The sequence below is a fragment of the Anomaloglossus baeobatrachus genome, chromosome 2, assembly GCF_048569485.1.
Source record: "Anomaloglossus baeobatrachus isolate aAnoBae1 chromosome 2, aAnoBae1.hap1, whole genome shotgun sequence".
Lineage (NCBI taxonomy): Eukaryota > Metazoa > Chordata > Amphibia > Anura > Aromobatidae > Anomaloglossus > Anomaloglossus baeobatrachus.
Window position 1 is genome coordinate 669899762 of NC_134354.1, and position 10919 is coordinate 669910680.

At 42.7% G+C, this 10919-nt stretch overlaps 1 protein-coding gene across 1 annotated transcript in view; it reads left to right on the plus strand.

Annotated features, from left to right (window-relative positions):
• The window catches only part of LETMD1 (LETM1 domain containing 1), a 55420-nt gene extending 49787 nt beyond the window's left edge, over positions 1 to 5633 (plus strand). The window contains exon 9 of the mRNA XM_075334486.1: positions 5119 to 5633. Coding sequence (XP_075190601.1) covers positions 5119 to 5201 — 83 coding nt within the window. The 3' untranslated portion in view covers positions 5202 to 5633. The remainder of the gene's footprint in view (positions 1 to 5118) is intronic.
• The last annotated feature ends 5286 nt before the right edge of the window (positions 5634 to 10919 follow it).

A 10919-nucleotide genomic window follows, 5' to 3' on the forward strand; every position in this document is an offset into this window, starting at 1 on the left:
TGCCATCAGTGGTATAAGGAAACCCCAGCAGATGACCATGCAGTTGCTGAACAAAATAACTATATCAAGGCCGATATTTCCACCATACGGTGACCATATGGTAGATGCCAATCCTGTAGAACATATAATCGATTACAGTGCAGTTCTAGACAGTAATTTACAGCTGACCTTCTTTCTGATGGTCTTTCACTTTTCCTATCTTTTCCATCTGGCCCAGACCAACATGACAACTTTTTCAAGCCACAACTTGTTTGCAGAGATTACAACACAAATACATTTGACTTCTCATATTTCCAGTACTTTCCCCATCTATTCCAAACCTGCACAAACTCCTCATCATGATGATACCCCAGTGCTGATCCGCTGCCGTTTGTGTCCCTATTAGTGCACTAGCTCTGTAGCATGATAGCAGTACTTCTCTTTGTGCCCCACAAAATAATGCCCACCACTGCACCCCTTACAAAGATGCCCTCTAGTTTTAAAATTGTCCCCTAGAAAATGTAAGTGTTCTTGAAGTAATAACTCGTCCTTAGTTCGCCTTTGATACAATACACAGAGTGACCCTGTAATGTGATAATGCCTCTTAAGTGCCCTCTTAATATTTAATAATGTCCCCCACCACCAGTTACAGTAATAAACGCCCCCCCCCCAAGTTAAAAAAACATATACACACAGCCCTCCATGCAGTATGATGGCTACAAAGCACCCTCCCCATACACCGTATGATCTACCTACCGCAGTATGATCCCACACAGCCTCCTACACACACACACACACACACACATTGTATGATCCCCACATGTACTTGTAGGGGGGATGTAGGGGCATCATACGGACTTTCAAAATAAAAAATAAAAGCCAAATACTAACATAACCCCAGATATTGGTCAGCACGGTGGCCCTAATGGTTAGCACTGCAGCCTTTCAGCACTGGGATCCTGGGATCAAATCTCACCAAGAATAACACCTGCAAGGAGTTTGTACATTCTCCGTGGGTTTCCTCCAGGTTTTCCGGTTTCCTCTCACACTACAAAGACAAACATAGGGAGTTTATATTGTGAGCCCCATTGGGAACAGTGTTGCTAACGTATGTAAAGCGCAGTGGAATATCAAAAATGCAATTCACACATTTCGCTTGGCCCTTACCTCGGCTAAACAGAATTACTTCAAAAACCTCATATCCTCTTTAACACACAACCCCAAACAGCTATTTAACACTTTTACCTCCCTCCTTCGCCCACCGCTGCCCCCTCCAACCTCCCTCATCTCCGCAGAAGAATTTGCCACATATTTCAAAGAAAAGATCGACCAAACCAGACAAGTCTTTTCTGCTGAACCACCACAACCCCTTTATATAACAGACCACTGCCCCTCCCCCATAAACTTCCTCCCCACTATCACCGAAGGAGAGCTTGCACATCTTCTCTCAAAAGCGCACCTCACTACATGCGCACTTGACCCCATCCCATCCCACCTCCTCCCCAACCTCACCACTATCCTTATTCCCGCCTTATCCCATCTCTTCAACCTATCTCTAACAACTGGTACCTTCCCTTCTGCCTTTAAGCATGCAACAGTCACACCTATCCTAAAGAAACCTTCCCTCGACCCAACCTCTACTACCAGCTATCGACCCATATCGCTACTCCCACTTGCCTCAAAACTCCTGGAACAGCATGTCCATGCTGAACTTTCCTCCCACCTCTCCTCTAACTCTCTCTTTGACAACCTACAGTCCGGCTTCCGTCCACATCATTCCACTGAAACTGCCCTGACTAAAATCACAAATGACTTACTTACCGCCAAAGCTAACAACCACTTCTCTGTACTCCTACTTCTAGACCTATCCTCAGCCTTTGACACTGTTGACCACTCCCTGCTACTACAGATCCTCTCTTCCCTTGGTGTCAGAGACCTCGCTCTCTCTTGGATCTCTTCATACCTCTCCAACCGCACTTTTAGTGTCTCCCATTCCCACACAACCTCTTCATCCCGTTCTCTCTCTGTTGGTGTCCCTCAAGGCTCTGTCCTGGGACCCTTACTTTTTTCTATCTATACATTTGGCCTGGGACAACTCATAAAGTCCCATGGCTTCCAGTACCACCTATATGCTGATGACACTCAGATCTACCTCTCTGGTCCAGATGTCACATCTCTGCTGTCCAGAATCCCAGAGTGCCTATCTGCTATATCTTCCTTCTTTTCCTCTCGCTTCCTAAAGCTCAATATGGCCAAAACTGAACTGATCATCTTTCCTCCATCTCCCCTGCACTCTCCACCTGATCTATCCATTACAATTAATAACATCACGCTCTCCCCAGCACCCAAAGTTCGGTGCCTCGGAGTGACCTTTGACTCTGCCCTGTCCTTCATACCGCACATCCAATCCCTCACCACCTCCTGCCGTTTTCAACTCAAAAAGATCTCCAGAATCCGCCCTTTTCTCAATCCCCAATCTACAAAAATTCTAGTGCACGCCCTCATAATCTCCCGCATCGACTACTGCAACATCCTCCTCTGTGGCCTCCCTGCTAACACACTCGCCCCTCTCCAGTCCATCCTTAACTCTGCTGCCCGACTGATCCACCTCTCTCCTCAATACCACCCCGCTTCTCCTCTCTGCAAGTCCCTCCACTGGCTCCCAATCTTCCACCGTATCCAATTCAAATTACTAACACTGACCTACAAAGCTATCCATAATCTGTCTCCTCCATATATCTCTGAACTAATCTCTCGCTACACTCCAAAACGTAACCTCCGGTCCTCCCAAGATCTCCTTCTATCCTCCTCTCTCATTCGCTCCTCATGCAACCGACTCCAAGACTTCTCCCGAGCATCCCCAGTCTCCTGGAACTCACTGCCTCAACACGTCAGACTATCTACTACACTCGCAAGCTTCAAACGGAACCTAAAGACTCATCTGTTCAGAAATGCCTATAACCTTCAATGACCTCACTGCTTCACCACCGTGCGGAGCTGCCGCCCCACCACCGTGCGGAGCTGCCGCCCCACCACCGTGCGGAGCTGCCGCCCCACCACCGTGCGGAGCTGCCGCCCCACCACCGTGCGGAGCTGCCGCCCCACCACCGTGCGGAGCTGCCGCCCCACCACCGTGCGGAGCTGCCGCCCCACCACCGTGCGGAGCTGCCGCCCCACCACCGTGCGGAGCTGCCGCCCCACCTACACCCCACCTACTGTCTCCTCCCCAAAATCCTTTAGGATGTAAGCCCGCAAGGGCAGGGCCCTCTTCCCCCTGTGCTAGTCTGTCTATTGTAACGTGTACATGTATTCTGTATGTAACCCCCTCATGTACAGCACCATGGAATCAATGGTGCTCTATAAATAAACAATAATAATAATAATAATAATATGTGAGTGCTGTATAAAATTAAGAGTCTGCCGGAACTGGAAGATTGACATGGCGATATCCATTCAATGGGGCTCGCACAAGAGATCACCACGTACCTCTGCCTGCGTCAGGACCTTGACGTCTTGTATGCCACCCTGCCATTTTGTAGGCCGCAGGCTTAAAGCGACCTGCATCGTGCAGAATGAAGAGCAGTAAAGCAAGGAGACCATGTCTGTTCTACCGCAACATTTATCAGTATTGGTGTGCTCTAAAGGGGGCTTTACACGCTACGATATCGTTAATGTTTTATCGTCGGGGTCACGTCGTTAGTGATGCACATCCGGCATCATTAACGATATCGCAGCGTGTGACACTTACCAGCGACCTTAAGCGACCTCAAAAATGGTGAAAATCGTTCACCATGGAGAGGTCGTCCCAAAACAAAAAATCGGTAATGGTTGATTATCGATGTTGTTCCTCATTCCTTCGGCAGCACACATCGCTGTGTGTGACACCGCAGGAGGGAGGAACGTCTCCTTACCTGCCGCCGCCCGCAATGCGGAAGGGAGGTGGTGGGCAGGATGTTACGTCCCGCTCATCTCCGCTCCTCCGCTTTGATTGGCCGGTCGCGGTGACGTCGCTGTGATGCCGAAAGTCCCTCACTCTTGAGGTAGGGATTGTTCGGCAGTCACACCGAGTTTTTGGTGCTCGTTTAAGCTCGTGCTTTCATAGTCCCTGAAGAAAACCCTAATCGGGTTGAAACGTCGGACAATCTTACGTTTACAATAAAGATAATTTTTGAGCATCATATTGGACTCTCTTTTGCATTTTCTCAGAGTGTGCCGGAGTATATATATTGTACAGCGCTGACGCCGACCGGGTAAGTGCGTGTGATGCTGCCTTAGCGATAATGTTCGCTGCAGCAGCGATCACACGATATCGCACACACGACGGGGGCGGATGCTTACAAGCTCGATATGGCTAGCAATTGCTAGCGATATCATAGCATGTAAAGCCCGCTTAAGTGGCGGTCGCTCCAGATGGCTCCGTCCGTCTGCTTGGACCTTCATCTAGAACACTCAAGTCTATATTTGTTTTTTTTTCTGTAACTTCAACTTAACAAATAAACATGGAAATGGCCTCATAGACTACAGTGGGTATGTTCTATCTGTAAAAACACTGCTATATCGCCTGCAAGAAAATCATGTGAATGCGGCTTAGGCCATGTTTCCACAATGAGAATTAGGTGAGGTTTTGATGTTGCAGGTTTTCTGCACCTATTGTATAAACTAGGTCACTTGCATTTTTTTTTTCATTGCGTTTTTGACACTGGTTTTCGTTGTTTTGGTACGTTATGTTTTAAATAAGTCTGCTTTGGTTATTTTTTTTTTTTATACTTCCTGGTTTTTGGCTTTGACAAACTTTTTTGTTATTTCTGTTTTACGTTACATGCGTTTTTACTGCATTTCTGTAGTGGAAAGGCACTAAAACTGAATGTGTTTTTTACCTGTGGATATCCTGCATCTAATGCAATTCTATGGGGAAATACCGCACATAAAACTCTGCGTACCCTCAACAGAAACTGACATAAATTATACTATGTAAGAAAAAAAAAGTGAGCATAAGAATTCTATAAATCCTGTTCACTTTAATGGGGCTGTAATGTGCTGCATATGTCCACAGTGTCAGATACTCATGGTGGGAACCTAACCTGAGGCTTTATATTGCTATCACCCTAAGTATTGACTTCCGTGTACTTTCTCTTCCAGAGTCTGAGGCTTCGTTATTATTGCACAGCATGGTCCTACTATCTGCCAACTACCTCCAGGCTGTAAAAGTGAATGTGAAGTAATACAGACAGTAGGCGCGGACTTCTTTTCTGCTGCATCTTACCAGCTTTGGGCCCAAGGACTTGATGTCCTGAAGACTTGTAAAGCATGCACTATTGAAAGGTCTCTCTCTTTCAGGACTTAGTGGGTTATGTAAACCGTCCTTGTCTCAGAAGACTCGCTTCACACGGGTATTTTTTAATATCTTTTGTGTGAAATAATTCTGGCCTTGGAGAAATTGGGGGAAAAAGACAAATTGGTTGTATTGGGGGGCCACATAAATAAGGATGAATGTTGTCCTGAACTACTTAAAAGAGCGAGATAGCCATCCAACTGTGGTCCAAAGCTTAAAAGAATGTGTGTGTGTGTGTTTGTGTGTGTGTGTGTGTGTGTGTCTGTGTGTGTGTGTGTCTGTGTGTGTCTGTGTGTGTCTGTGTGTGTGTGTGTGTGTGTGTATCTGTATATATATATATATATATATATATATATATATATATATTATATATATAATATATATATATATATATATATTATATATAGATATATATTATATATATATATATATATATATATATTATATAGATATATATATAGATATATATATAGATATTATAGATATATAGATATATAGATATATAGATATATAATATATATATATAATATATATAGCTATAGATATATTAATATAGCTATGTGTGTGTGTGTATGTATGTGTATATAATATACAGTCATATGAAAAAGTTTGGGCAACCCTATTAATGCTAACCTTTTTTCTTTATAACAATTTGGGTTTTTGCAACAGCTATTTCAGTTTCATATATGTAATAACTGATGGACTGAGTAATATTTCTGGATTGAAATGAGGTTTATTGTACTAACAGAAAATGTGCAATCCACATTTAAACAAAATTTGACCGGTGCAAAAGTATGGGCACCTCAACATAAAAGTGACAGTAATATTTTATAGATCCTCCTTTTGCAAAAATAAGTCTCTAGTCGCTTCCTGTAGCTTTTAATGAGTTCCTGGATCCTGGATGAAGGTATATTTGACCATTCCTGTTTACAAAACAATTCCAGTTCAGTTAAGTTTGATGGTCGCCGAGCATGGACAGCACGCTACAAATCATCCCACAGATGTTCAATGATATTCAGGTCTGGGGACTGGGATGGCCATTCCAGAACATTGTAATTGTTCCTCTGCATGAATGCCTAGGTAGATTTGGAGCGGTGTTTTGGATCATTGTCAGGCTGAAATATCCATCCCCTGCGTAACTTCAACTTCGTCACTGATTCTTGCACATTATTGTCAAGAATCTGCTGATACTGAGTTGAATCCATGCGACCCTCAACTTTAACAAGATTCCCGGTGCTGGCATGGGCCACACAGCCCCAAAGCATGATGGAACCTCCACCAAATTTTACTGTGGGTAGCAAGTGCCTTTCTTGGAATGCCGTGTTTTTTTGCCTCCATGCAGAACGCCTTTTTGTATGACCAAACAACTCAATCTTTGTTTCATCAGTCCACAGGACCTTCTTCCAAAATGTAACTGGCTTGTCCAAATGTGCTTTTGCATACCTCAGGCGACTCTGTTTGTGGCGTGCTTGCAGAAACGGCTTCTTTCGTATCACTCTCCCATACAGCTTCTCCTTGTGCAACGTGCGCTGTATTGTTGACCGATGCACATTGACACCATCTGTAGCAAGATGATGCTGCAGGTCTTTGGAGGTGGTCTGTGGATTGTCCTTGACTGTTCTCACCATTCTTCTTCTCTGCCTTTCTGATATTTTTCTTTTCCTGCCTCTTCTGGGCTTAACAAGAACTGTACCTGTGTTCTTCCATTTCCTTACTATGTTCCTCACAGTGGAAACTGACAGTTTAAATCTCTCAGACAACTTTTTGTATCCTTCCCCTGAACAACTATGTTGAATAATCTTTGTTTTCAGATCATTTGAGAGTTGTTTTGAGGAGCCCATGATGCCACTCTTCATAGGAGATTCAAATAGGAGAACAACTTGCAAGTGGCCACCTTAAATACCTTTTCTCATGATTGGATGCACCTGCCTATGAAGTTCAAAGCTCAATGAGGTTACAAAACCAATTTAGTGGTTTAGTAAGTCAGTAAAAAGTAGTTAGGAGTGTTCAAATCAAGAAATTGATAAGGGTGCCCATACTTTTGCACCGGTCAAATTTTGTTTAAATGCGGATTGCACATTTTCTATTAGTACAAAAAACCTCATTTCAATCCAGAAATATTACTCAGTCCATCAGTTATTAGATATATGAAACTGAAATAGCTGTTGCAAAAACCCAAATTGTTATAAAGAAAATAGGTTAACATTAATAGGGGTGCCCAAACTTTTTCATATGACTGTGTGTGTATATATAATATATATGTGTATGTATATGTATGTATGTGTGTGTGTATATATGTGTGTATATACGTGTGTGTGTGTGTGTGTGTAATATATATATATATATTGTATATATTTATACATACACACTCGTGCACATCAATACATATATATAATATACATACATACACACGCGCGCACACACATACACATATATATATATAATGTGTATGTGTGTGCGCGTGTATATATGTATGTGTATATATATGTGTATGTGTGTGTATATACACAAGTATACAAGTATATTATACTTTCATGGGAATTTAAAGGAGTTGTCCATGATGACAGAAAGGAAAAAGAATCTGCTGTACTTATTCAGAAACAGTGCCATTCTTGTCTGTAATTGTATTTAATTGCATTGTTGTGAATGGCTGTAATTCCGGACAGCACCCATTAACAGTGGTAGAGGGGTGTTTTGGGTTTTTTTTTTGTTTTTTTTTTTTGGGGGGGGGGGTTTATGCAAAGTAACTCGTATAAAGAGGTCCTTTTTATCCTTGCAACATTTTTATTTGTGACTACTTGTATTCCCCCTGAAGTAACTATTCTAGGACATCTTGAGCTGTTCGGTTCCTCTGTTGTTCCTCTTAGAAATATATGAATAGTGCAACATGACATGAATTAAAAACCCATAAAAAATAAAATCAAACACAGAGTTGTGTAGCAACAACTTCCAGAGCCGGACGTGCAGCACAGGAGCTCGGGGGAAGGATTATCTGGTGTCACCAGTTGGTGGGGGTGTCCCTGCATAATTTAATATCACCACTGATTGGTCAATATCAAACTCTAGAAGGACCCACCCCTCTTACTAGTGGGAATGGTAACACCCAGTTGTCAATTTACTCAAACATTCAGGAGTAATAACAGGGGAACAGCACAAAGTTTTAAGAAAATACATTGTAGAATTATTTTATGAGGAATTCAACTATTTACTCAGATGTTCAGTGACAGGTCCTCTTTAGGAAAGGACCAATTTGCTTTGTTGGTGCCAGTAATGTACTGGTATATATATATATACTACTGAAAACCGTGGTACAATGGGTGCGTATGTTTTTCAGTTCATTACATGGAGATATACAGCACTGTTTAATTTCTCCTTCACTTTATATTGAACCACTTTCTTAATTTTGCCATTCAGCAGAGGCGGTGGGAGCGGCCCGATCCTGCAGCTTCTGGAGACACTTGCAACACTTGTGTATAAAAATTTCATATTTTTAATTCTTTGATTTTTGTTTTTTTTTATTATTCCATAATTAGCTTGTATATATTTTACTTGTGTTAATGCAGTGGAGCTGTAAGTTATGTATGAAACTGATAAAGGCGCTTTTAAGACTAATACTGACATTTTGGAAGCTTAGTTTCATTTTATTGTACCATTTGGTTGTGTGTTTTTATTTTTGTGGGTGGGGGTGTTACGTTTCTGTAAGTAGAAGTAAGGTTTGATCTGTGACCCCATAATAGACATGCGGGATGTGCAATAGATGATAATTGTCTGAAGACCTCATTTATACACTCCTTAAGGGCTCATTCACATGACCGTTCCGTTTGTCCTGGTCAGTTCCTGTTTTTTTGCGGACCCAAGGACAGGAGCATCTTTTCAATGTCTTTTGTATAGGATCGGATGCACACGGAAGCTCTTCCATGTGCATCCAATCCTACAAGAAAACACATCGGATGCCGTATGTCCATTCCGTTATTATGGAACATGTCCTATTCTGTTCCGTAATAACGGACTGTGACTCAATACAAGTCAACAAGTCAATGGGCCCGCAAAATCCTTGGAAGCCGCAAGGAAGCACTTCCATGTGACATCCGTCGGGTGCCCCTGCAGTCTGTGTCCCGCTCCCTGCCAGCCCCGCGGCTGCCCGCACAGCAGTGTGTCAGTCCGCACAGAAGTATCAGCAGCTTCTCACACCAATTTGGGGGACACCCCACATTTTTTGTTTTAAATTACTTATTTAATTTAAAATAACAGTGTGGGGTGCCCTCTGTTTTGGATTACCAGCCAAGGTGAAGCTGCCAGCTGTGGTTGTTTTTTTTAATTATTTATTTATTTGCTAAATACAAGGCTAAGCACCCTTTAGTGCCAAATGAAGGTCACTAAAGGGTGCCAGATTAGAATATGCAGGGGGGTGGGACATTATATTTGTCTTTCTCATCTATTATCTATCTAACTATCTATCCCTCCATTCATTCATTCATTCATTCATTCATTCATTCATCAATCTCTCTGTCTATATCTATCTATCCATCTCTATATCTATCCATCTTTCTAGCTGCTTCCGTTTTTTGCGGTCCGCAAAAAAAATGGAAGGCACACGGATGACACATGGATGCATCCGTGAAGAAACGGACCGTTTTTTGAAAACCGCAAAAATGGAACGGTCATGTGAATGTAGCCTAAAGGGGAAGGTCTCATGAGGATTGTTCATTTATTTCCAGAACAAATAGGGAACTATCACAAAACAGTGTTCTATGAAAATATTCTAGAATTGCTACTTTACAGCAGGGGTCGGGCACTTGCGGCCCGCTATGACCTTTTCTCCAGCCCTAAAGCAGATGCCACATTTTGCTGGCTGCTGGACCTTAACACTCTTCTTGCACTGCGAGCATGCATACACTGCATTCACTACTGAACTACAGTGCATGCATTGAAGGATTATGTTTCGTTGCTGGCCAGAGTCTAAACATAGTTTTAGCATTAGCATGCTATGTCTTCCTGTCCCACAGATGAAGACAGAAGCAGTATTGGCCAGTGGGTTTCCTGTGATGTCTGTACTTCATCCCTAATGTCTCCTGTGATGTACATGCTCTAGCCCCAGTATCTCCTATTAGTGATAAGCGAGCACTACCGTTCTTAGTACTCGTAATGAGTCATATGGGCTTGACTTGTGTACCGAGTATAATGGAAGTCAATGGAGAACTCAAGCATTTTTCCAAGCATAGCAGTGCTCGCTCATCACTATCTCCTATGTGATGTACAGTATATCACAAAAGTGAGTACACTCCTCACATGTCAATTTTTATTATGTCTTTTCATGGGACAAAGTTGAAGATGTGACACTTTGATACACTGTAGAGTAGTGTATCTTTGTTGTGCCCTGTAAATAAATCAACACATCCATTAATGTTTAAACTGCTGGCAATAAAAGTGAGTGCACTAAGTGAAAATGGCAAATTGGGCACGGAGTTCACTAGAGCTTCACAGGAATCCATCATGACATCACTAAGCTGGTGGATGTTACAGACCTTGCTCTCCTCCACCTTCCTTTTGAGGGTTTAGGTCTTGGAGCTGTGTCTGGATCGTTATCATGTTGTAATAATGCCCTGCG